This window comes from Mya arenaria, chromosome 3 (genome assembly GCF_026914265.1).
Source record: "Mya arenaria isolate MELC-2E11 chromosome 3, ASM2691426v1".
In the NCBI taxonomy this organism is placed as follows: Eukaryota; Metazoa; Mollusca; class Bivalvia; order Myida; family Myidae; genus Mya; species Mya arenaria.
Genome location: NC_069124.1, coordinates 50,456,272 through 50,484,173, shown reverse-complemented (window position 1 = coordinate 50,484,173; position 27,902 = coordinate 50,456,272). Strand labels below are relative to the sequence as shown.

Sequence of the window (27,902 nt, the reverse complement as noted above, 5' to 3'; positions counted from 1 at the left end):
ATTTGCTACAAACCTTGTGGTCGAAGGTGTTTTAGGTATCTTACATTTCTTTGAACAAAATACCGCTAACCCACAACCCACATCTTCGCAACTCCGCTTTTATCTGCTTTTTCAGAAAAACTGTTGCCTGCTACTGTAACGAGATCTACCAAAAATATGGCGACGTGTGTCAAAGTTTCCAGGAAACTCGTCGAAAACAGTCTGGTAAATTAAGTTATTATTGATTATGAGTTAAAAGATAGGCCGAATATGACACTCACGATATGATTTATAACTTAAATTGAGTATTCTTCTTTGAAACGTTGGGATTTTGCAAGCATATGGAAAGTTCTCAAGTAGAGGAGTATTTCGGATAAAACCTATGTATGCATCTGTATGATATGTATTTCTTTAGACCTTGCGGTCAAGGATAACCCGTGAAAGTGCAAGCACTTATTTCCAACGTGGTCCTTTGTTTTTGCTGAAGGGACAGCATGCTGAAGACACAGTGGTGGGATACAAGGAAGTCCGGGTGCGATACCCTAGCTCTTTTTCGAAGAGATCCCTGGGTTCTTTTACGTGTTCGGTGTAAAGCACCGATACACAGGGTACAACTTTCCTGGGTTAAACCAGTACTGAGTACACCACTTTTCCAAGCACTACCCTTTAAATGCCGAGAGTCAGGCAAGGGAGCTACTTGTACCAATTTTTAACATCTTTTGGGATGACATGGCCAGTGATCAAACCCACAACCTCCCGCTCTGTAGGCAGATGCCTAACCACTAGGCCACGGAGACGGTTTAACTAGACGTCTGTGTCCATGAAGATTACTCATGAAGTGAAATGATTATCTGAGTTTCATATTTATGGTATGAATTGGGTCAGATAATGGCAAGTACTTTGCCAAATGTTGGATATGTTAGATAACACTTATATATAATACATAATACAGACATCGCAAAAAACGACAGTCCTGACAAACTCCACAATTATCAATGCACAACCACTGGACTAGCAAAGATTACCAAAGCATGCATGTGTGTTTGACTAAAATATGGCATTGGACTGATAATGGCATGTATAGTATGGATTGTTAATTTTTTATCTTCATTTTTCAGGACACGCAATTTATTTATTTATTTTTGCTGTGATATGTCAAGTAGATTCAAGTGGCTTTCAGGCTGCATAAGCCTCCTCTATCATAAAATGTCAAATGTAATGTCCAGTGTGCTGAAAAAGTTGTTTGTGTACACTGTTAATTAATAATATTTTAAAGGTATTACTAAGCAACTCATGGATAATAAATGCTTGCAAATATAGTTCTCCTTTAAATTTTTGCTCTACTTCTAGCTATACACATAATTCTAAAGAAGAACCAATCATAATCAATTGCAGGGCAGAGCCACCCTAGTTACAATATTTATATAATAATTAAAAAATATATATAATGTTCACTGTTTTCCAGACTGATGATGGATTACCTCAATATGTCTTTGGAACTCGAGGCAATGATTGCATTTGTTTGTTGGGATGTTCAAATAAGATCAGTGATCCTGTAACATCATTGGAGGCTATCGAAAGACTCCTTCCTGGAGGTAGTATTCCTTAATCTTTGTGAAGCTATAACTAAGCTAGATATCTCAGAGTTGTTATTATCATATAATTTTTAAGATGACTTTTGAAAGTTATAATTCATAGCAATGCAAAATCCTGTCAACCTTATTTTGACTTGATACAGATATATATTGTTTAGATGATCTCTATAAATGACAATGGAACATGTGGACTGTTTGAACTAAATAAAATTCTGTGCTTTATCCATTTCAGGTATAGATGTTCTTGGATTTGCTGTAGACTCTTTGGTGTGTCCTGACAATGGAAAGATTCTAGTTAGTCCAACTGAAATAAGAACATAAGTTACAGAATTACACATGCACAATTATTTTTTTCATTGATTTATGCTTAATCATATAAATTGAGAGAGTTATGTCTCCCCCTCTCTGGGGGAGACATATTGTTTTTGCCCTGTCCGTCAGTCTGGTAGTCCGTCAGTCCGTCCGTACGTCACACTTCGTTTCCGATCGATAACTGGAAAACCGCATGACCTAGGATCACCAAACTTGGTAGGGAGGTTGGTCGTGAGGTGTAGAGGATCCCTATTGTTTTTGGGGTCACTAGGTCAAAGGTCAAGGTCGCGGCGACCCCCAATATAAAAAACATTTCTGCTCAAAATCTTGAGAACGGTTTGACCTAGGTTCACCAAACTTGGTAGGGAGGTTAGTCATGAGGTGTAGAAGATCCCTATTGTTTTTGGGGTCACTAGGTCAAAGGTCAAGGTCGCAGCGACCCCCAATGTAAAAAACATTTCCGCTCAATATCTTGAGAATGGTTTGACCTAGGTTCACCAAACTTGGTAGGGAGGTTGATCATGAGGTTTAGAAAACTCCTATATTTTGGGGGGTCACAAGGTCAAAGGTCAACGTCGCTGTGACCTCTAATGTAAAAAAATATTTCCGTGCAATATCAGGAGAATGCTTTGATCTAGGTTCACCAAACTTTGAAGTGAGGTTGGTCATGATGTCTAGATGATCCCAATTGTTTTGGGGGTAACAAGGTCAATAGTCAAGGTCGTGGTGACCTTCCATGTAAAAATCATTTGCGTGTAATATCTTTATGTCTCCCCCATTCATGGGGAGACATATTGTTTTTGCCCTGTCCGTCAGTCAGTCCATCAGTCTGTCAGTCAGTCAGTCAGTACGTCACACTTCGTTTCCGCCCAATAACTATAGAACTCTTAGACCCAGGAACTTCATACTTGGTATGCTAGTTGGTCATGACTAGTAGATGACCCCTATTGAATTTGGGGTCACTAGGTCAAAGATCAGGGTCAACGTGACCTTGAGGTGAAGAAACGGTTTCCACTCAATAACTAAAGATCCTTTGGGTCCAGGAACTTCATACTTGGTATGCTAGTTGTTCATGACTATTAGATGACTCCTATTGATTTTGAGATCAAAAGGTCAAAGGTCAAGGTTACCTTCAGGTAAAAAATGTTATGTTGGCAGTGACCTTAAGCTTAAAAATGGTTTCTGCTCAATAACTAAAGAAAGCTTGTACCCAGGAACTTCATAGTTGTTCATGACTAGTAGATGACTCCTATTGATTTTGAGATCAGTAGGTCAATGGTCAAGGTCACCGTGACCTTGAGGTGAAGAAACTGTTTCCGCTCAATAACTAGAGAACGCTTGCAACCAGGAATTTCATACTTGGTATGCTAGTTGGTCATGACTAGAAGATGACCCATATTGATTTTGAGATCACTAGGTCAAAGGTCAAGGTTGTCATGACCTTGAAGTGAAGAAAAAGTTTCCGCTCAATAACTAAAGATCCTTTGGTTTCAGGAACTTCATACTTGGTAAGCTAGTTGTTCATGACTAGAAGATGACCCCTATTGATTTTCAGATCAAAAGGTCAAAGGTCAAGGTTACCTTCAGGTAAAAAATGATACGTTGGCGGTGACCTTAAGCTTAAAAATGGTTTCTGCTCAATAACTTAAGAACGCTTGTACCCAGGAACTTCATTCTTGGTACGCTAGTCGGTCATGACTAGTAGATGACCCCTATTGATTTTGAGATCAGTAGGTCAAAGGTCAAGGTTGCCATGACCTTGAGTTGAAGAAATGGTTACCGCTCAGTAACTAAAGAACACTTGCACCCAAGAACTTAATACTTGGTATGCAAGTTGGTTATGTAGATGATCCCTATTGATGTTGTGATCAGTAGGTAAAAGGTCATGGTCACGATGACTGTGAGCTGAAAAATGGTTTCCGATCAATAATTGAATAACGCTTGCGCCCAGGAACTTCATACAATGCAAACTTCGTTTACATTTTCCATGATTAATCAACAACACTTTCTTCTCTTCACTATTTAATATAATCGAATAAACCAAACTTCACTGTTGGTTTGTCTCCAGTCCAAAGTTACAAATTTCATGTCCATCATTTATTTTTTCTCAGCTACGACCACACAATAGGGGAGACAAGCGCTTTTTCAAAAAAGCAATCTCTAGTTTCAACAGTCTTGCAGGCACCTCTTGATTTTTCATAAAGTATGTAAATATTTCAATTTGTGTATAGCCACTTTGTGTTAAGTAATTCAATATGATGATTAAATATCATTAATCATAGATTTGCCTCACTATGATAGGTACCAAATGTTTAAAATATTTCTCCATGTTCTTTTTCTCATTTTCAGCATGCTCTGGGAGATAAAGATAAACTTGTTGTCAACAAGAAGAAAGGGTCAAAATCAGTAGAATATGTCTCTTTGATCAGTGGTACTGGGGAAACAAGCGATATTAAATGGACATGTGAACAAATTGATGTTTTCTCATATGTCACTGTGAGAACCAGATGTCAGATTCCAGTTTCTTTCACTCTACCTGAAAATGGTTTGTATTAGAAGACTAATACAGTTGAGAAAGTAATGAACATTTTTATAGTTCAGGGATATAAAATTGATGCTAAAATTACTGAATGGCTTTCTTGAATTGACTTAAATTGCCTTTTAAAGTAATTTGCCTTTTGCGAAAACAGTTACATTCAAATGATCTATTTCATATTTAAACTAAAACATAAAATGGTAATTTACAGGTAAATGGCAGCCCAGTTTACACATGGAAGTGGAGAAAACAAGCACAGAGCTTTTCTCTGACAGTACCATGTATCACCTGGCAACCTCCCCAGTGTTGCTAGGCAACACTGGTTGTTATGGGTTACCCAACTCTAGTAATGTAACTGTGCAAACACTTGTGGACATGGTCACTGAGGAGGAAGGTGGGAGAACTAAGAGCAAAAAAGAGAGAAAACAGGTGATTACATTTCTGCCTCAATTAAGATGTAGCCTGTAAAAGCTGCACTCTCACAGATTTACCATTTTTACAAAATTTTTATTTTTTTGTCTTGGAAAGAGCAATTTTTTTTTGCATAAATATCTGCAAACCAATGATTAAAGATTGCTGACAAAAGATCAGATCGCAGATTTTCGTATTTCTGTTCGAAATTTTTTATGGCTTAAACCGTTACTAATGGTTGAAGAAAAATGCATATAAAGCATAATTTTTTAAAGTTAAATTATATAAAAATCTGTGATATAATTTTTTGTCAGCAGTCTTATATAACTGGTGTCCATGTATTTTCGCAAAAATTGGCTCGTTCCAAGACAAAAATAAAATGAAAAAGTTGTAGAAATGTTCAATCTGTGAGAGTGCAGCTTCAAGGATAAAAATTAGTCTTGTTTGTGCCCTGATTACACCATTATCAGTTTCAGGGATGTTGTTACCTTTATCATGAAAAATAAGTTGTCCATTATTTTGTTACAGGTCATCTTTTGTAAAATTTTGCATCAAATTAATAACATTGTTGTAAATGACAATACTCATTTTTGTACCAAACGTAGTCACTTCTGGCTAAAATATTTAATAAATGAATTATTTCCCATGGTCATCTGGAAAATGAGTCAGCATTAGCATCTCCAAAAGGATGCTCTGTACAATTTAGGATGATTGCGAAGCTATCAAAATAAGAATAATATCATTTTTTTTTTTTTCAGTCCACATTGTTGTTAGATGTCTACATGGACCAGTGTAACAGTTGTTCCTTACAGAATGTGCCATCTTGCTCACCTGTAATTAATTACAAGACAGGTGGGTAACATGTTGTTAAGCCAGCAGCTCTCCTGTCTAGTTTTCCTATCAGAGTATAAAATGATGATCTAATTAAAACACCAACTTATAAACACACAGTGGCAATCTTATCTTAACTTCTTTGTGGTGGATCCTCGGTCTAGTGGTCACACACTTGACTGTCAATTACGGGGTCGTAAGTTTGATACCCCACCTCACCACTAAAATAATACTTATCGTCTTCCGGCAGGGATGTTAAATGAGGATCCCATGTGACAGCGCTATACATTGGTGCACATTAAAGAACATGGGTAGCTGAGCTCAAACCTGGGTTACAATCTGTCTGTGCACTATGCTCCAAAAACCTAAAATTACTAACAATCTTATCGAAGCACTTGCCAAATGGGCCTTGCCCGGGTGCGAGTATAAATAGCTTACACAACCACCCAACCACACCAACATGGTTTTAATTGTGCTTGTTGGTCTTCAGTGTAGTATTTTAATTGAGCAAATAACAATGTCATTAAATTCCTCTAATTTCTTTAGAACAGATGTTTGTAAATCACAAACAAATGTAAAATTAATGATGCCTGATTGTACAGAACATAAAACATATTTTGAAATGTTCAAAATCTTTCTTTCAGGCTCAAAAAAGGTTGTTAACCTAGTCCTAGGCCTGGACGCGGTCTCAATATTTTCTCCCAATACTCCTGTTGAAGAAATGACAGAGACACTGGGCCAGGCTCTACGCAGACAAGTCACTGCCATGGAGCATTGTATTGTACAACATAGTCAAGTAAGTGATGTCTCGCATGGAGTTGATTTTAATGTCCATTACTGTAGATCAAATTTTGGAAGGCCCTTTTTTCACAAATATTTGGTTATGGCCAAATTCACGACGTTTAAAATTTGCAGACACTTATAAATTAATGTTTTGCTAGATTATGATTTTGCAACATGTTCGTCTTTGCACATAATGGAGAATATATAATCCTTGCAAAATTCTGGCAATCTACAGTGTAAGAAAAAAAGGTGAATTATTAAAGAGTATTTATGCTCTTTGTAATTCCATGGTGAAAAAGGCATTTCATGCGTTCTGGTGGTTCAGTGAAAAATTATCGTAGATTATATCCCGATCTACTCACCATTTGAAACAGTGAGTTCATCGAAATAAAGTTTCAATGTCTAGGGAAAAGTTATGACCTTGAATACAAAAAAAGCTTGTTTGATGGATATTAAGACTAAGTCGCTCAAAACTTGTTTGAGAGATTGGTGATCCAGTACCGATATATGATCCTCATTGATTTTTAAGTCAAAGGTCATAGTCAGATTGATAATTAGAGTATGCTAATACCTAAGGTCCTCAAACTTGTTAGAGATGTTGGTCAAGTCCCGTAGATGACCCCTATTGTTATTAAGGTTAGCAGGTCAAAGATCAAGCTCACAATGACCTTTTCTGATTGATATAAAGTGAATGGTCCTCATACTTGATGGGGTGGTTGGTCATGACCTGTTGATTCCTATTGTAGACTCCTATTGATCGACCGATTGACCACAGTAATGGTCAGCTTTCAAAACAGGTATTCTAAAAATACAATGCTTGATAACCCTATGGGGAGTATAGCTATAGTACTGTTTAATTTGTAGTTAAAGAATTAGAATCTTGTATCTGGCAATGTGGCTGACTTTCACAACACATGAACATTAGGTTACGGTAACTGTTTATTCACTGCAAGTTCTAGTTTGAAAGAATTTCATTGTAATGCATTTACTTCTCTTTCAGAAGAATACATTTATCACCGCTGTACCATATCACTGTCAACCAGTGCTGTCTGACTCCCTCTTCACTGTTGTATACCCAAATGGTGTAATTGACGAGAAACTAGGTATGAATGATAGTGTGTTTTTTCAGTCCAATTTCCCTCCCTCCATTATTTTAAAAAAATTGAGGAACATAGACCTCTAAGTATTTAGCAAATGTATCAATATAGTGCCAATCATGAATATGTCGATAGGATTCTTGATTAAAAGATTTGAGAACAAATTGAACATTAAATGAATCATGTTAGTAGTTTCCCCTTTTTGCCAAAATCACATTTTTTTCCTCTATCAAAGGGCCCACATTGAAATTAGGCCGTTGGATGAACAAGGCCAATGTCTTATACTATTGCTTGGCATCAAATTTTTTAACAAGCCCTGCTATATAAAATTTAGAATTTGAGCAAGCCTTGAAGACATTTTACCAGTGCAGGGCTTGTGGGTTTGTGCTAATTTGACCAATGAGGGCCCCGCCACCATAACATTGAAAGTGAAAGTTGAAAATACTGAATGATAGTACAAAACCACTGATGAACAATTTCATTTTACTACACCCGTTTTTCTCACATTTTCCATAGCTCTTACAAATACTATGTCCACATTGCTTATATTATTAAGAAGAGTTTCTGAATTGTTTGAACTTATTTGCAAATAAACATTATAAGAAAAACTAAACCCATGAGTTGTATCTTTAACACCACTAATTTCTATATATATTTTTTTCACAGAGTCCTATCGACGTGAGATACATCAGTGCCTTTCCCTGCCAGAAGACCGCCCCATGTTTCGACGGGCTAACCATTGCTCGTTTCCAGGGGAACAACCGAATTCTGGGGGATATATGGTTAATGTACATGAACATGTGCCCAAGTCAAAAGGTGAATGAAAAAGGTTGCTTGGTTTATTTTGTTTGCCAGGTTTATGATGCACAAGTGACGTAGTGCTTGAAAAGTTGGTCTTAAAATTAAACGAGTGAATTAATCATGTTTAAATCCTTCAAGTGTTTTTTTCCACCTTTTTATGAATGGGGCCACAGGCTTTAGAATTGTACCTAAAATTGTGTATTTGCCATAGTATATTTTGACCTAAGAAACAAAGCAAAGCCAGCTTTTGGATTGGAATAAATTTGTGTTAACAATATTACGTTTTTTTAGTATTGTTAATTTCAGTCCAATATATGCAAAAAAGTATGGTTGGCCTATTTTGGTTCCCACTTTCAATTGAAAAAACAACAACACCAACCCCTTGACAATATGGAATAAAGTGATCACATTTTCTGTCTATATCACAGTAACAGGAGGCCATGTGTGGTGCGTGCAAGGCCAGTACACATACCATCACTACATGCAGGATCGATTTGACGATAACAAGTGGGGCTGTGCGTACCGGTCCCTACAGACCCTTGTGTCCTGGTTCCGCCATCAGGGCTACACTGATGTAGACATTCCCTCACATAAAACAATACAACAGGTTAGTGGGTTTCGAAAAGATGTTTCAGAGCTATGATTATTTCAAAACAAGTTTAAAGTGTGGTTGTGCTCAATGTTCCCAAAAGACCCTCATGTCTTGGTTTTGCCATAAAGCGTACATGAACAATGACATTTCCTCCCAAAGATCATCAAAACATGTGGATTGGACGGGAGGTTTTGTGTTCTTATTTGTTTTACATTTAAAATAACTTTAAAACTCCTACAACAACTCCTGACACCACATCTTTTCAAGTGAAATAGAAACATTTGAATATGTGGTAAAAAAGCTATTAATAATAATGTTTGAACTTTTATCATTCATTTGAATAGTGCTCTGAAAGTATTTTTGCATACTGTAGGTTGGTTTAATTTTGCAAAGGTTTAATATAAATATTCACATTTTTCTGCAAATTGGTTTGGTCTTGAACATGAAACCTAGTGATATAGGAATTATCAAATGCCATGTAACTGGCTAAAAGGTTCAAAACAAAAAAGCAGGCTAAGAAGGAACCTTACAAAATTAAAGCTACCGGTGTCTAGTATCTACAGTGAGTGAAGTCAGTGTATATGTGTATTATGTTCATGCATTTCACGTCCTTATTTCAGACTCTAGTTGACATTGGGGACAAGGAGCCAAACTTTGTAGGCTCTAGGAAGTGGATTGGCTCCATGGAAGTCAGCTTTGTACTCGACACTCTTATTGGGGTCAGTAAACTCTCTTGGTATGTTTTTGATTCGTTATGTTTTGTGAAATGAAATCTATCATTCATTAAAGATATTTTTGCAAGACTTTTGCAAGGGTATAGAGTGGAAGGGAGCCTTATGATCTGAGTATGGTTCGATAGGTTTGCAAATTTATTCATTATTCAGAGGTTGGTTTTCCAAACATTATCATGGCAACATCATAGTTTATTCTTCATTTGGAGAAAAAAGGAGGAAATGGGTCATGAAAAATCCTTACAAGATACATTTCCTGGAAAATGATTTGTCTGCAGTACCACGAATCAAATGGCTTGAGAGAAGAAAAAAATCTTTATTTTCATTTAATTTATTAAAAAATTATATGTTGTTAATATGATACAGTTTGCTTCAGATTTGAAGTAGGAAGAGCCTTCAAAAGGGCTTCGAAAAAGCCAATTTTGCTTTTGGGACAGGGTGCTTCACCCCCCATGATCTCCATTGGGGGCCTAAAGTGCTGCCCAAACCCATCGCTCAAATGGTTTCAGCCCTTCAGCTGCTAGGTCTATCACACCCCTGATTTCTGAAACTTTCGATAATGGTATTATATCATGATGAATTCTCACCATTGCAGGTAACATCTAAGATCCTGTCTGTTAGTACTGGGTCTGAGCTAGCAGCAAAGGGGAGAGAACTGGCAGCCCACTTTCAGACCCAGGGAACTCCTATCATGATAGGTAGGTTTATATTGTTATCTTGTGACATGGTTTTTATGCACGAGTTGTGTTTTCAAATGTTTGTACACATAGTTTCATGCTGCTTTGCATCCAATAGTCAAAAAATTAACTCTTTACCGGTAATTTCTTGACTTACCGTATAATTTGTTTCATTAGTTTTTAGTTTCATATTGAAAAATCCATCCCATTGGCCACACAGTGCATATGGGTTTGATTTCCCTAACATTTAGTATTTGAGGCAACAAGTATTATTTAAAAAAAAGGCTTTTCTAATTGTGTCATTTAAGGTATTTAAAAATCCACTGTGCTATTATAGGTGGAGGGGTTTTAGCCCACACAATCCTTGGTGTGGATTACGATGAAGTGACGGGAGATATCAGCTTTCTCATTCTTGACCCCCACTACACTGGGGCAGAGGATCTCAAAACCATCGTTGATAAGGTAGGCTCTAGATTATTAATTACTTTATCAAGTTTTCATATTCTTAAGAATTGTTTAGCTCAGTATTAAATACCATTCTACGTTTGTCCATGATTAAGCAAACAACTTCAAATAGTAAATAAGAAAACAAAGCAATGTTTATTTATATAATTGTGTCAAACCTAAGTATATAAGTATACTTACCTTAAACTCAGTTTCATGCAGTTTAAGTGATAGAAAAGTGTTTATTTGTAACATGCTACAGTGGTTTTAATTCTTATAAAGTCTATTAAGTGGCACATTTTATTTCATGGTATATGTGGTTGGAAGGGGCCTGGGACCTGAATGCTCACTTAAACATGTGCATGCCCCAGCGACCAGTTTACATTTGATTGTGTAAAAATAGGGAATAACAAGCTTGTTCCTATTTCAGGGATGGTGTGGGTGGAAGGGGCCAGACTTCTGGGACCAGAATGCTCACTACAACATGTGCATGCCACAGCGACCAGTCTGTATCTGAAAATGGCACAGATAGGGAGCAACCAGTCTAACTGACATTATTTCCTCTGTTTTTGTCCGTGCTTTGTTTAACATGTGCTTTACATGTTTAACATGAATAATAAAAACTTATACTAACTTGTCTCTAAGATCAGAATTATTTTTATTTATATGTATATATTGTTAATGTTTTCATATTAAATATGATAATTAATGTATATTTTTTTGTAATTATACAAATGTAGCTGTGGGGTTTGTGAAAAGCGTTAATTTCAGAATCGCAATGTTTTTTTAATACTGTTTGTTAACATTGGACCGATTGTTCAGAACTTTTTTAAAGTTAACAACTATGTTAACATCATCAAAAGATGAAATATTTTGTGATGCTCTAATATATCATAATTTGTGTAAAACATGTACAGCTGAAAGTTGTCGTAAATTTTGTTAGAGATACTGCAAGTGTATCTATGCAACTTTCAAGGCGGTAAAAACTTGCAAGTTAAAAGAACAATGATGCTAACAAAGTTCTAAACAATCTGCCTATCGTATTACAAAATGATGCATGTTTGTACAATTTCTATTATTTGTAGACAAAATTGAATTAATGTCAAAGCAATAGAGTTTTCCTCAGTGCTGGCAGCATCATGAATAATGTTGGACATGTCTCAGTTTGTGTATACCATGTGATTAATTATGTCACATATGCTACGTTGGAAGGCAACATTTTACTTAAATTGAAGACTTTAAACAAAGATAACTTTTCTTTTTCTATACCATTTTAAATGAAACAAAGTGCAGTCTATTATCGGAGTTTGATTAGCTGATTAGTTTCTTCAAACACTTTGACAAACCTGCTTCAAAAATAATGTTTTGACAGTTTCATAATGCTCCATCAGGCAGTGGTTTTGCAAAAAAGTTTGTCTAGGTGTTTTAAGAAACTGAACTCTCAATCAAACTCGGGTAAAAGACCGAAAGCGGGGCTCTGTAAGCGGCGTAGACTGAGCTATATTTCATTTAAAATGGTGAAGAAATAGTAAAGTTATCTTTGTTTAAAGCCTTCATTTGAAGCAAAATATTGCCTTCCATAATGTATAAAGCAAATTGTCATGTGGTATACACACACTGTTACTATTACTAAGAAACTGTAAAAATGGGTACACATATTAATCATGACATTTTACAGACATCTACCTAATTTGCAGGTCACATGACCCTGTCTATGATATTCTATTTTTAAGTGAGAAAGGCAGATATAAATATGCTTATGTTGTCATGTGGCTCTGTTGTTAAATACTGGTGAGAAAGTACATTATAACAATGTTGTACTACATAAATACCTATTGTGTTCCTGTTGATAAAGATGATATTACCATAAAGGAGTCAGCCTTACAAATTACAACTATTCATTGTCTTATGTTGAAAATTGTTATTTCTATATGGAGGGGTGTGTGCATGACTGTAGTAAGTCCTAGAAAAATCAGAAAGTTAGTACAGTCTTGCGGGCACCTCTCAATATAAAGTTTATCAGATAATTATATATTTTGACACTGGTATCAATAGCTTGTGACTCTAAATTTCAGACCTGTGATGATTATGAACAGTCTTTAGTCTAAGTTTAGACTCGAGTAGAAAACTGCATTACGAACAGTCTTTAGTCTAAGTTCGGACTCGAGTAGAAAACTGCATTACGAACAGTCTTTAGTCTAAGTTCGGACTCGAGTAGAAAACTGCATTACGAACAGTCTTTAGTCTAAGTTCGGACTCGAGTAGAAAACTGCATTACGAACAGTCTTTAGTCTAAGTTCGGACTCGAGTAGAAAACTGCATTACGAACAGTCTTTAGTCTAAGTTCGGACTCGAGTAGAAAACTGCATTACGAACAGTCTTTAGTCTAAGTTCGGACTCGAGTAGAAAACTGCATTACGAACAGTCTTTAGTCTAAGTTCGGACTCGAGTAGAAAACTGCATTACGAACAGTCTTTAGTCTAAGTTGGGACTCGAGTAGAAAACTGCATTACGAACAGTCTTTAGTCTAAGTTCGGACTCGAGTAGAAAACTGCATTACGAACAGTCTTTAGTCAAAGTTCGGACTCGAGTAGAAAACTGCATTACGAACAGTCTTTAGTCAAAGTTCGGACTCGAGTAGAAAACTGCATTACGAACAGACTTTAGTCTAAGTTCGGACTCGAGTAGAAAACTGCATTACGAACAGTCTTTAGTCTAAGTTCGGACTCGAGTAGAAAACTGCATTACGAACAGTCTTTAGTCTAAGTTCGGACTCGAGTAGAAAACTGCATTACGAACAGTCTTTAGTCTAAGTTCAGACTCGAGTAGAAAACTGCATTACGAACAGTCTTTAGTCTAAGTTCGGACTCGAGTAGAAAACTGCATTACGAACAGTCTTTAGTCTAAGTTCGGACTCGAGTAGAAAACTGCATTACGAACAGTCTTTAGTCTAAGTTCGGACTCGAGTAGAAAACTGCATTACGAACAGTCTTAGTCTAAGTTCGGACTCGAGTAGAAAACTGCATTACGAACAGTCTTTAGTCTAAGTTCGGACTCGAGTAGAAAACTGCATTACGAACAGTCTTTAGTCTAAGTTCGGACTCGAGTAGAAAACTGCATTACGAACAGTCTTTAGTCTAAGTTCGGACTCGAGTAGAAAACTGCATTACGAACAGTCTTAAGTCTAAGTTCGGACTCGAGTAGAAAACTGCATTACGAACAGTCTTTAGTCAAAGTTCAGACTCAAGTAGAAAACTGCATTACGAACAGTCTTTAGTCAAAGTTCAGACTCAAGTAGAAAACTGCATTACGAACAGTCTTTAGTCTATGTTCAGACTCAAGTAGAAAACTGCATTACGAACAGTCTTTAGTCTAAGTTCAGACTCAAGTAGAAAAATTGCATTACGAACAGTCTTTAGTCTAAGCTCAGACTCGAGTAGAAAACTGCATTACGAACAGTCTTTAGTCTAAGTTCGGACTCGAACAGTCTTTAGTCTAAGTTCAGACTCAAGTAGAAAAATTGCATTACGAACAGTCTTTAGTCTAAGCTCAGACTCAAGTAGAAAAATTGCAATATTCAGTTCACTGTAACTCTCTTTCTAGTTAAGTTTTGATGATGAAATTTGCTGGATTTTATTACTCTTTGAAATTATACAATTATTCACATTTAATTTTGTAAAATGAATGGAATGCAGATGCTACTTTGTTATTTAATAAAATTGCTTTTCTGAGTCTGAGTCTACACTTGGATTTGAGACTGTTCTAACATGGCCACAGGGTCTGTATTCTTTAATATCATGAGTTTGAGACTGGGCTCAGAAAAGGGAATTCTGAAATGTTTCAATACATCTTTAATACCAGATGTGAATACTTTTTACATAAAATGTGAGCCTGATTGTAAAACAGTTTATCATTAACAGAATTATTTTTAGAATTATTTCTCATGTAAGAGCAGTTGTACAATAAATCAGCGTTATTTTTCACACAGTGGTTATTGATGCAATTGAATTCATGTCTATTAATGTTTGAAATATTTAGTTTTAACCTTATGCTGATCATTATATCTATTGAACACATGGATGACATTATCAATATACTAGTAGTTTTTTCTCCACATTCAGAAATAATTGGGTGACATAATTATATGATTGTAATATGCACAGAAAGATGATGAATAGAAGGGTAAAATACACACAAAAATAAATATATGTGTTTTGTTATAAATTAGCTGTATGCAAAACAAGCAGAAAAGGAATCTGTTCTTAATACAAAATTTGTCTATATTATCACCAGGCCCTTTAACAAACACATGATGTGTGACTTCATCTTTTGAGATATAAACGTAACTTTGCTACAGAGAGATGCTTCCTCAAAGCTTGAGAGAATCTTCAGAATTTAGTCCTGTTTTAAACTTGCTACTTTTAGTTTTATTTTAGAACTAGTTGTTTTTGCATGCACTGTTCATTTATTGGCAAGTATACATTTATCAATCTACAAGTTGAAAATACATTGGGGATACCAGACAGACAGTTAATGGAGATTAATTTTTATTCAGAGACTATACCCACCATGCCTGCTTTTAAAAGCATTTACAGTGTTGGGGACGTCCGTTTATTTTAAACGCCACTGTCCGGTTCAAGTATCAGTCTGGTAAAGCTATGGGGCATAGTGCACTGACAGAATGCTACTGCGGTAAAACCTCAGGTGCTACTCTGGTAAAGCACTGTCAAGCGGGACGCTGATTAACCCCGATGACAATTCGTATTTTTGTGGTGAGGCGGGGATCGAACATGTTACCAATGTGTTGACAGTCACTTGTCTAAGCATAAAACCATGGATCCGCCAAACTAAAAATGGACTGCTTTTTAGTTGCCTTTTTGGAGAAACTGTACACAAGATAGTGCCCACTCTCCGCCACCATGAGGGCAGGCCGCCTCCACTAAAAACTAAGTTGTTCGCTCTCTATTAAACTGAACATTTTACCAAACTTAATTGAAATGTTAACGGGAACATATTCTGAGATACTTCTGGTAACCAGCCTGATCCCTTTATCCCGAGTTATTGCCCTTTATACAAATGTCATTTTTTTGTCATTTGTACTCGTGGCCGTATTTTATACGAGCGTTTATAAAAATGTAACATCATATAGGCATGTACTTGGATTATAAGCCCCTTTGGCATCTTGTTTCATCAACGTGTTTCTTATAACATGTGCAGGGTGCGTGATTATGCTCCACCCCTATGGCAAATAAAATTGAAATAGTATATTCAATATTTAAAATAAAAATATAATATTTAAATACTATATATACCGTTAGTATAATATTTAATATTTGGCAAATCCATTGAATTTAGATATCAATTTTAATATTTGCAAATTTGGAAGATTAATAGTATTAAAATCTATAATTCTTGTGATTTATTACTAGTTACAGTTCCCCCATCACTGATATTCACAAACCTGTGTATGAGGAGGCGTGGCCATAGGGGTATGTCATAATCACGCACCCAGGGGCGTGCCTAAAGCATTTTAAAATGTACGCTCACACACTTGAGAGCGGTGAAAAAAGTAAAGGTATGTCTATATTCTGGTCCCAATATGATATGGGGTTGGAGCGGGACCGATATCCCCTGACGGTCCGGAAGTGGGACTTTTTACTGGCCATTTCGCGGGAACCTTAATTCATTGGTATGCCTAGGTATGCCCCTGGCACCCTGTCCCTGTGTTACTAATTATTTAAAGTTGGTGTTACTATTTATCCCTTACCTTTATTTGAAGATATACCACAAATAATATTTAGAAATAATAGACAAAAAATAAACGGCAAGGACGTACATGCGCGTAACTGCCTATACTGACAATATGATCTTAAAGCTGTCCATTTTACAGTACTAATTTAAACACATCAGAACGACCAGAATGAACCAGAATGCATCATGATTTTCAAAATTTTCCAGGGGACTCATAAACCGCACAATTATGAATCCCCATAAATAGAGGACTAGCTACGCCCCTGAGTCGTCCATGATTTACAATACATCAATCTCATTAAAATCAGACTTTATGGGCACAGCGTAACGGAATGAAGCGAACCTCTCAAGATTGACCGTGCATGTAATGATATAATATTAAGTCGTTATCATTGACCGCCTTTACCTTTCTATGTGTGTGTGTGTAAATAGCCTACGAAATATACATAAAGATTCCTGTACACAAATCGTCCATTGCAATGTCTCTGGTGTACGTTTTCGTGGGGCACACTTGTCTGCACGTGCTAGGGCTGGTTGCCGGCATCTTACTCGGGCCTATCGACAGCCTGCCTCTCGTGTTGACCACGTGGCCATACCAGGATGCTGTGGAGGCAGGTTTGTACATCTTTTCTCTATTTTCGATTTCGTTTTTGAATAGATTAATGTTGAATATTATATATTATCATCGTATGTACCTGATATGCTTATAAAGCATTACGTTCAGATAAAGTATACTTATAGAAAAATGAATGTTTTCAAAACTTGATGTCAATGCTATTTGTTATGTGGTAATGCATTGAACGTGCCGACATTCGGATGAATGACAGAAAAGCTTCCAACCCCTCCTGCCAACACTTTACGCCAAATAAATTTCGTTTCTGAGGGAGGGGCGCAAGTAAAAAGGGTACGCCCCTAAGTTACGCCCCCTCTCACATCGAATCCTGGATCCGCCACTGGTTCCAGGGACTGTACTGGCAAATCACATAATGTATTTAATTTAGAACATGTTTTAATATACATTTTCAAATATAAATATATTGTTTGAGCCTTTTGAGAATTATGTTAGTCTGTCGAATGTGGGAATACATATTGACGCCCACTCCCGTCACCTAGGTTGGCGAACGTTAACGACGGGACAGGGGTCGGCCGTAGACGCTGTGGAAGCGACGGGCCACTCGTGCGAGATGGCACAGTGCCGACACACCGTTGGCTTCGGCGGAAGTCCCGACGAACGAGGGGAGACTACCCTAGACGCCATGATCATGGATGGGTAAGCCGCACGGTATTTCTTAAAGCTGCGCTCTCACAGATTGATACTTTTTTAGTTTTTCTCACAGAATCAGCTGATTTTGGTATCAATCCCTTTAATTCAGTGATATAAGATAACACACAACAGAACAGATGTCAATTCTTCGTAAAAACTGCCGAAAATTTAATTTTTCTGAAACCGTTACTCATACCATTAATAATCAGTTTTCGAACATAAATATAAACAACTGCGATCTGATTTTTGTCTGCAGTCTTGTTAAACTGGTTTCCAGCCATTAATGAAAAATTTGGCTCATTCGATGACAAAAAAGTTGTCAAAACGGTCAATTGGTGAGAGTACACCTTTCAAGTGGTATGGTAGACACTTAGTGACACTGTTGTCCGACGTCGTTATCGTCGTAGTCACATTTTTGTCCGGAAGCTCTCTTTTACTGGACTACTTGTGCAAAAGAATTCGGCACGTCTTTCCTCGTTTTAGCAATTTCCCTGTCGAAAAAATAAATCCAATAAAATATAACAGTTTTTGATTAAAATATTTTAAACAAATCCTAGCTTAAGGCTATAAATTGCTTTAAATGTCGTTGTTGTTTTTTCGAAAGAGAGATCACTCAAACCCAATGTGCACGTGCATGTTCCTGCGCAATTATGCGGCATGCCAGCATGTATGGCTTTCCTTGATGTGCACTTTAACGAGTCAAAATTTATGGCAATTGTATGCATTAATATTTAATTTATGCTTTACGAACATCTCAATTTTATTGACGTGTCATGCTAAAATTACCAAAATAAATTGTTTAAATTTACAATAAACCATGATAAAATATCTACCAAGATCTGATATACACTATAGATGGTGGACCGGTGCATTGATGTGCAGCATTGCGCCGCGCACCGGTCTGATTCTGTTCCTGCCCCCGCTGTCACCGATCTGATAAAAGTTAAAATATCTAATTAGGCGTAAAGTGCGTGCATTTACCTGATATATTCAAAAACTATTACGTTTGTCTTGTATTACAATGCAGCACTATTGCGCGTACCTGGTTCTGTTGGACTCGATTGCCCAGAGAAATATAATCCTCGAAATCAGTTAAGAACCGCATTTTGGTATTGGTATGTCTTAATTAGTGTCAAAAGTCAATCAAAAACATTAAGGTGAGGACCACAATTTGGTACATTAAGTTAAGGACATCATTTGGGTACATTAAGTTAAGGACCACATTTTGGTACATCACTTTAACGAACCCATTTGGGTACATTTAGTTAAGGACCACATTTGGGTATATTTAGTTAAGGACCACATTTGGGTACATTTAGTTAAGGACCACATTTGGGTACATTTAGTTAAGGACTTCATTTGGGTACATTGAATTAAGTTAAGGACCACATTTGGGAACATTGCGTTGAGGACCACATTTGGGTACATTAAGTTAAGTTAAGCATCACATCTGGGTACATAAATTTAAGCTAAGGACCACATTTGGGTACATTAAGTTCAGTTAAGCACCACTTCTGGGTACATAAATTTAAGTTAAGGACCGCATTTGGGTACATTAAGCTACGGACCACATTTGGGTACATTAAGTTAAGGACCACATTTGGGTACATAAATTTAAGTTAAGGACCACATTTGGGTACATTAAGTTAAGGACCACATTTGGGTACATTGAGTTAAGGACCACATTTGGGTACATAAATTTAAGCTAAGGACCACATTTGGGTACATTAAGTTAAGGACCACATTTGGGTACATTGAGTTAAGGACCACATTTTGGGAACATTAAGTTAAGGACCGCATTTGGGAACATTGAGTTAAGGACCACATTTGGGAACATTGAGTTAAGGACCGCATTTGGGAACATTGAGTTAAGGACCACATTTGGGTACATTGAGTTAAGGAACACATTTGGGAACATTAAGTTAAGGACCGCATTTGGGAACATTGAGTTAAGGAACACATTTGGGTACATTGAGTTAAGGAACACATTTGGGAACATTAAGTTAAGGACCGCATTTAGGAACATTGAGTTAAGGACCACATTTGGGAACATTGAGTTAAGGACCGCATTTAGGAACATTGAGTTAAGGACCACATTTGGGAACATTGAGTTAAGGAACACATTTGGGTACATTGAGTTAAGGAACACATTTGGGAACATTAAGTTAAGGACCGCATTTAGGAACATTGAGTTAAGGACCACATTTGGGAACATTGAGTTAAGGACCGCATTTAGGAACATTGAGTTAAGGACCACATTTGGGTACATTGAGTTAAGGAACACATTTGGGTAAATGAAGTGAAAGGACTTGGCTCCCTGCATTGGGTAAATGAAGTGAAAGGACTTGGCTCCCTTGAAGTTTTTACAGTGCATGCCAAGGGGTAATCGTTGGTATTGAATCCCGCTGATGGAAAATAAATCCACGCCATAAGATTCAAAGGGTCTGAAACATGTTTTATACACGATATTAATACGATGTTATCCTAGAAATGGAATTTGAAAGGGACTTGCTGCTTAAGATGGTTATTGTATGGCGAATGTTGCCAAGCAATAGGTGTCAGAGGGTGTAAACTGTAGTTTCTAAATGCAGATATTTATAATCTTATTTCGGTATAAAACGAAACACCATTAGCTTCGTGATAATAATGTATGCGCTTTTAGAAGGGGCTCACCTTTAAAGACGGAAGGACACAAGAAAAAGTCGTTTTAAGTTTAGTAGAAAATACAAAACATTACGTTTGCATAGATGAGGACCCTTTTTTATGAGTAAATATCCTTGATTCTTGCCCTTTGGTAGTAATGGATCACGTGAGCAATGCTTACTTTATTCGCCAAAAATATTCTATGCCAACATCCGTTATGCAATATATATATCTAAATAAAAAAATCTTTATGATTTTTACAGAACACAAAAGTGCAAATAACTTTAACACGTGTAAAACACATATTTTATTTTCTGCAGGGTAACACACAACGTGGGGGCGGTAGGCGGGCTACGGCGGATCAAGCAGGCCATCTCGGTGGCACGGAAAGTGCTGGATAACACTGACCATACCCTTATAGTCGGGGATCAGGGTAGGTATTAATGGGTTCTGGGGTGCGGGGTGGGTGAGGAGGAGGGGCGGCGGTTGGAATGTGTATCTCACTATGGAGATCATCACTCATCATCACTCGTAGGGACCACGGTAGGTAATTCACCTATCAACGTATTGCCCTTCCGTGTGTGGAGGGGACAGGGGGTCCACACACGGGGGATTTAGACAAACGGTAACAAAGATGCATAAATCCCAGGGCAGGTGACCACTTTCTGGGTGTCCACAGTAGAAGTCACTCCCACTTATTTCAAGGGTCGGTTGCAACACCAAGAGGAACTATGACACGTGACTTTTCCCTCTGATGGAACATAAAAGTTGACATCATTTGTCGCGAGCTGCCGGGTTAAGATAACTCTAGCTCTTTGTGGGGAAGAGTAAATGGTCACTGTCGCTCATGGGAGCAAAGGGTAGGTGATGGAGGAATAAGTTTCCTAGGTGGGGACGAAGGTAGGTGACATCACTACTCGTAGGCGTGGAGGGCATGTGGTTTATTTTGCATGTTGGGGACCAGGTCTTCATCTCTTTTACTCATTAAGAACAAGTTTTATGATCACGTTCGAGACCTATCTCGTGGGGATCAGGGTAAGAGTTCTACACCGTGGGTTTCAGGGTAAGTGACCTACATCTTGAGGATCAGGGTAAGAGACCTACCTCATGGGGATTAGTGTAAGATACCTACATCGTGGGGATCAGAGTAAGAGACCAACATCGTGGGGATTAGAGTAAGAGACCTATCTCGTGTGGATCAGGGTAAGAGACCTACCTCATGGGGATTAGTGTAAGATACCTACATCGTGGGGATCAGAGTAAGAGACCAACATCGTGGGGATTAGAGTAAGAGACTTATCTCGTGGGATCAGGGTAAGAGACCTATCTCGTGGGGATTAGTGTAAGATACCTACATCGTGGGGATCAGAGTAAGAGACCAACATCGTGGGGATTAGAGTAAGAGATTTATCTCGTGGGGATCAGGGTAAGAGACCTATCTCGTGTGGATCAGGGTAAGAGACCTACCTCATGGGGATTAGTGTAAGATACCTACATCGTGGGGATCAGAGTAAGAGACCAACATCGTGGGGATTAGAGTAAGAGACCTATCTCGTGGGGATCAGGGTAAGAGACCTATCTCGTGGGGATCAGGGTAAGAGACCTACTTCTTGGGAATCAGGGTAAGAGACCTACTTCTTGGGAATCAGGGTAAGAGACCTATCTCGTGGGGATCAGGGTAAGAGACCTATCTCGTGGGGATCAGGGTAAGAGACCTATCTCGTGGGGATCAGGGTAAGAGACCTATCTCGTGGGAATCAGGGTAAGAGACCTATCTCGTGGGGATCAGGGTAAGAGACCTATCTCGTGGGGATCAGGGTAACAGACCTACTTCTTGGGAATCAGGGTAAGAGACCTACTTCTTGGGAATCAGGGTAAGAGGTCTACATCGTGGGGATCAGGGTAAGAGATTTACATCGTGGGGATCGGGATAAAATACCTACTTCGTGGGGATCAGGGTAAGACACCTACTTCGTGCGGGTCAGGGTAAAAGACCTTCTTCGTGGGGATCAGGGTAACAGACCTACATCGTGGGGATCAGGGTAAGAGACCTACTTCGTGGGGATCAGGGTAAAACACCTACTTCGTGGGGATCAGGGTAAAATACCTACTTCGTGGGGATCAGGGTAAGACACCTACTTCGTGGGGATCAGGGTAAGAGACCTACATCGTGAGGATCAGGGTAAGGAACCTACATCGTGGAGATCAGGGTAAGAGACCTACTTCGTGGGGATCAGGGTAAGAGACCTACATCGTGGGGATCAGGGTAAGAGACCTACATCGTGGGGATCAGGGTAAGAGACCTATCTCGTGGGGATCAGAGTAAGAGACCAACATCGTGGGGATTAGAGTTAGAGACCTATCTCGTGTGGATCAGGGTAAGAGACCTACTTCGTGGGGATCAGGGTAAGAGACCAACATCGTGGGGATCAGGGTAAGAGACCTATCTCGTGGGAATCAGGGTAAGAGACCTACATCGTGCGGATCAGGGTAAGACACCTACTTCGTGGGTATCAGGGTAAGAGACCTACATCGTGGGGATCAGGGTAAGACACCTACTTCGTGGGGATAAAAGTAAGAAACCTACATCGAGGGGAACAGAGTAAGAGACCTACATCGTGGGGATCAGGGTAAGAGACCTATCTCGTGGGGATCAGGGTAAGAGACCTACTTTGTGGGGATCAGGGTAAGAGACCTATCTCGTGGAGATCAGGGTAAGACACCTACTTTGTGGGGATCAGGGTAAGAGACCTACTTCGTCGGGATCAGGGTAAGAGACCTATCTCGTGGGGGTCAGGGTAAGATACCTTACTCGAGGGAATCAGGGTAAGAGACCGACTTCGTGGGGATTAGAGTAAGAGACCTATATCGTGGGGATCAGGGTAAGACACCTACTTTGTGGGGATCAGGGTAAGAGACCTATCTCGTGGAGATCAGGGTAAGACACCTACTTTGTGGGGATCAGGGTAAGAGACCTACTTCGTCGGGATCAGGGTAAGAGACCTATCTCGTGGGGGTCAGGGTAAGATACCTTACTCGAGGGAATCAGGGTAAGAGACCGACTTCGTGGGGATTAGAGTAAGAGACCTATATCGTGGGGATCAGGGTAAGAGACCTACTTCGTGGGGATCAGGGTAAGAGATATACTTCGTCGGGATAAGGGTAAGAGACCTATCTCGTGGGGATCAGGGTAAGACACCTACTTCGTGGGGATCAGTGTAACAGACTTACATCGTTGGAATCAGGGTAAGAAACCTACTTCATGGGAATCAGGGTACGAGACCTACTTCGTGGGGATCAGGGTAAGAGACCTACTTTTTGGGAATTAGGGTAAGAGACCTACATCGTGGGGATCAGGGTAAGACCCCTACTTCTTGGGAATCAGGGTAAGAGACCTATCTCGTGGGGATCAGGGTAAGACACCTACTTCTTGGGAATCAGGGTAAGACACCTACTTCTTGGGAATCAGGGTAAGAGACCTATCTCGTGGGGATCAGGGTAAGACCCCTACTTCTTGGGAATCAGGGTAAGAGACCTACCTCATGGCGATTAGAGTAAGACACCTACTTCGTGGGTATCAGGGTAAGACACCTACTTCTTGGGAATCAGGGTAAGAGACCTATCTCGTGGGGATCAGGGTAAGACACCTACTTCTTGGGAATCAGGGTAAAAGACCTACATCGTGGGGATCAGGGTAAGAGATTTACATCGTGGGGATCAGGGAAATAGACCTACTTCTTGGGAATCAGGGTAAGAGACTTACATCGTGGGGATCAGGGAAATAGACCTACTTCTTGGGAATCAGGGTAAGAGACCTACATCGTGGGGATCAGGTAAGAGACCTCTATCGTTGAAATCAGGGTAAGGGACCTACATCTTGGGGATCAGGGTAAGAGACCTACATCGTGGGGCTCAGGGTAAGAGACCTACATCGTGGGGATCAGGGTAAGAGACCTACATCGTGGGGACAAGGGTAAGAGACCTTCCTCGTTGGGATAAGTAAAGAAACCTATATACATAATTTTTTATATACATGTACATCGTTAGGAACAGGGTAGGTGGCCTCTTTTTTCTTAGGGGATCTTTGGTACACGATTTCAGCAAGGTCAGCTTGTAGTTTATTTTATTGCGTTTTATGATTGTAGCCACGCAGTTCGCTGTGGAGATGGGTTTCACGGAAGAAAACCTAACTTCGGACTTCTCCCGTCAGATTTGGGAGGCTTGGAGGAACAACAGCTGTCAACCCAACTTCCGGGAGGTCTGGTTGAGTATTAACGTTTTTTTTTTACTTTTATACATTGATGCAAATATGATCTACTGTACTATGAACATGATATTATTTTGTTGTGGTATATGTTCCATGCTCAGTCTCGCACCCAAGATATCGTGGGTTCCTAGTCCACCTAAATGGCCGTCAACGAGTCTTTTGACGATTATTTTTACTATGGCAGACTTCAGGGATACATTAGAAATGTCAAAAAAAGAGTATCTCTAATCGCTCATTATTGTAGAAACGTGGGTTCCCGCCAGTAGAGCTTCCTCATAACCTCTTAGCTTATGACTATTGTCCTCCATGTTCCTATAATTGTATCGCCGTCCATGGACCTGCATTCCATATAAGTGTCATGTTTATTTTTCGATTAGAATGTGGTTCCTGACCCAAATAAATTCTGTGGACCATATCATCCAGTCAACAGCCGCACTGCAAGATCAACTGCAAATGAGAACCCGTTTACGATTGGTGAAAATAACCATGACACGATTGGAATCATCGCCATTGACAGCAATGGCAGGGTTGCGTCTGGAGCTTCCACAAACGGCCTTACATATAAAGTCCCTGGGTAACCATAGTGTTCCATTAAAGCTGCACTGTCAAAGATGGACTGTTTTGACAACTGTGTTTTTGTTTGATGTATTTTTTGTGTTGGAATGAGCCGATTATTGAGCAAATGTCTGGAAACCAGTGGCATAATACTTCTGACAAAAGATCGGACCAAAGATTTTCATCTTAATGTTCGACATGAGATGTTTTATGGTTAAAAGCGTTACTAACGCTTTAAGATAAATGATTTTTTCGGCAGTTTTCGAAGCAATCGAATTGAGATATGTTCAATGGTAGGTTAACTAGTATATGACTGAATTGAAGGCATTGATGCTAAAATCAGCTGATTTTGAGACAAATATCAAAATAAATGTCGATATTGTCAATCTGTGAGAGTGCAGCTTTAAGACAAATATGTAAATCGGGAACCTTTAACTCTTCCCTCTTTTTATACAGTTCTACACATTAGAAAACTTACAAATCACACAATAGGGGTTTAGCTAAAGAGAAAAGGAAGGGTGCTGCAGCCTGTCCTTTTTTGGTAGTACCCTTCTGCCCTCCAGGAGACTGCCCCCTTTTTTTAAAAACTGGCTATACTCTACACAATTTAGAGTCATGTCAACTTATCTAAAAAGAGCCCGGCATTGTAATCAATTCGTGTAAACTCACAAAAGCAAAACATTGATTCAGAAGATCTTTTTCTTAATCCTTGCTTTATTTAATCATTGTCGATTGGCTAACGTTAGATCCTGTATACTAACAGAAATTGTTCAATTTTAGACGCGTTGGTGACACCCCGATAGCCGGCGCCGGTTCCTACGCGGACACTGATATAGGGGCGGCCGCCTGTACAGGAAATGGCGACATTATGATGAGGTTTCTACCAAGGTAATAAAATTAATCTGTACTGTATTACATGGTTAATATGGCTTTAATAAATAACCCCCCAGTTTGACAGCCGAATATAACATCTGGATATTTGACGCTAGTATGAAAAACAAATGTTTTACATATTGTCTTTATCGTGTATAGCTACCAGGCGGTCAGCCTTATGGGTACCGGGATGTCACCACAGAATGCTGCTCAGCGCGCCATCGATACCATTGTACGGAAGTACCCGACATTCAAGGGCGCTGTTGTAGCCGCTGATAAGCATGGCAATTACGGTGAGTCACGTGATCGCTGGTTAACTCCTGCCGCACTAATTTAGGACTTACCGCAAGACCATTGAAACGCATTATATTATCCCCGCCGAATAGAAACGGTAAGAGTGTGTGCGAGTGTGTGTCCGGGCAGTATTGTCCGGAGCATCACTTGAAAAAAGTATTCAAAGTATTAACTTCAAAATTCTTAAAGTGACACTCTTATTCAAAATCAATACATACACATGAATAACAAACATACAATTTGACTGATGAACCTTTATCTAATACTAGTAACTAAATAATGCAATTATGGAAAATATTTGTTACTGATAACAAGAGTGTAACTGTGTATTTAATAGCTGAAAACTTAAAAATATTAAATGATTGATGAATGCTAAAAGATTTACTGTGATCTACCATAGTCTCATAAGGTAGATATACCATGTTTTATGCACATTTCTTTCAAAATAAACTAGGTAGATACCTTCATAAGAACCATTGTTTTCGACATTTATTCATCCTTTTTGGAATATTAAAACATCTGTATTTATTGTTGTTAATCTTATGTGGGAGTAAGAGTGCATCTTTAACATACATAACTATCTCATTAAGGAGAAGTGCAGTGCACAGAAACCATGACTCTTCTAGCTTCAGGATGTTTTAGTTATCGTCCATTGTTCAATTGTAACCCTGTGTCGTGAGGCGAAGGTGAAACTTGTCTTTACTCTGCGGGGGATATGACAGTTTGTGACTGCTCTTGCTTCTATATTGAACTAAAACTGTGTTACTGTAACACTAATCCCGCGGTTTAAACAGCGATTTGCATTAACAAATGAACGCGATCGCATTACATAGTTCTTTTGACACGTCATAATTACAGATATAAAGGCACCAGTAACTGTCGCTTTAAAAAAAAATGTAACAAGTAACATCAGTCCACCTGATACAATTTGTTGTTTGAAGAATCTGCTTACTACCATTGCAGGAGCTGCTTGTCACGTGTGGACTAATTTCGCCATCACCGCCAAGACGCCAGCACTGCCTAACGTCACCGTGTTCAACATCACGTGCAGCTCGTGAGAGTTTTCGTGTGCCAAGAACGCTGTAGCAACCATCTGCCTTTCATTGCTGAAAATACATATTTGCCTGTTATCAATGATATTTGCGTCAATTAATTATTTAGTCATTGCTATAACATTCATTGTTCGAATCCTTGACAATTCAGGTAGGCCATTCATATCATTAATGGGGTGTGTGTGTGTGTGGGGGGGGGTAAGCTTATTATACCCTTTCGGCGAGCAATACTGTAAAATGCTAATAGTAAAGATACTTTTTAAAGTTACAAAATGTCAAGTTTGAATAAAACAATGTTTATTTAGTTTTCACCGAGAGCTGTTTATGATATAGACATTATTTTATTTAAGAAACAAATAAATAAAATTGCTATATAATCATAGTCAAAATTTGTTAAATTTCCTCCCTTTAATA

General features: G+C 38.6%; 2 protein-coding genes across 2 annotated transcripts; both read left to right on the top strand.

Annotated features, from left to right (window-relative positions):
* The first annotated feature begins 155 nt into the window (after window positions 1-155).
* LOC128229164 (ufm1-specific protease 2-like) lies at window positions 156-14,995 on the top strand. Its single transcript, XM_052940887.1, has 14 exons — window positions 156-204; window positions 1,445-1,574; window positions 1,807-1,868; window positions 4,236-4,431; window positions 4,634-4,851; window positions 5,592-5,685; window positions 6,309-6,460; window positions 7,448-7,550; window positions 8,211-8,360; window positions 8,774-8,952; window positions 9,558-9,656; window positions 10,264-10,366; window positions 10,683-10,807; window positions 11,220-14,995. Exons 1-14 carry the CDS (start codon window positions 157-159, stop codon window positions 11,304-11,306), a joined length of 1,746 nt encoding a protein of 581 aa, XP_052796847.1. The 5' UTR covers window position 156; the 3' UTR covers window positions 11,307-14,995.
* A 1,984-nt stretch (window positions 14,996-16,979) lies between these two features.
* LOC128229038 (N(4)-(Beta-N-acetylglucosaminyl)-L-asparaginase-like) lies at window positions 16,980-27,832 on the top strand. Its single transcript, XM_052940682.1, has 8 exons — window positions 16,980-17,155; window positions 17,654-17,810; window positions 20,768-20,880; window positions 24,593-24,705; window positions 25,092-25,288; window positions 26,050-26,157; window positions 26,302-26,435; window positions 27,400-27,832. Exons 1-8 carry the CDS (start codon window positions 17,020-17,022, stop codon window positions 27,492-27,494), a joined length of 1,053 nt encoding a protein of 350 aa, XP_052796642.1. The 5' UTR covers window positions 16,980-17,019; the 3' UTR covers window positions 27,495-27,832.
* The last annotated feature ends 70 nt before the right edge of the window (window positions 27,833-27,902 follow it).

Coding starts and splice junctions, on each gene's coding strand:
- LOC128229038 (XM_052940682.1), top strand. CDS start 17,020: ATGTCTCTGGTGTACGTTTTCGTGGGGCACACTTGTCTGCACGTGCTA. Junction 17,156..17,653: donor CCAGGATGCTGTGGAGGCAG/GTTTGTACATCT, acceptor CCCGTCACCTAG/GTTGGCGAACGTTAACGACG. Junction 20,881..24,592: donor CCTTATAGTCGGGGATCAGG/GTAGGTATTAAT, acceptor TTATGATTGTAG/CCACGCAGTTCGCTGTGGAG.
- LOC128229164 (XM_052940887.1), top strand. CDS start 157: ATGGCGACGTGTGTCAAAGTTTCCAGGAAACTCGTCGAAAACAGTCTG. Junction 205..1,444: donor AACTCGTCGAAAACAGTCTG/GTAAATTAAGTT, acceptor ACTGTTTTCCAG/ACTGATGATGGATTACCTCA. Junction 1,575..1,806: donor CGAAAGACTCCTTCCTGGAG/GTAGTATTCCTT, acceptor TATCCATTTCAG/GTATAGATGTTCTTGGATTT.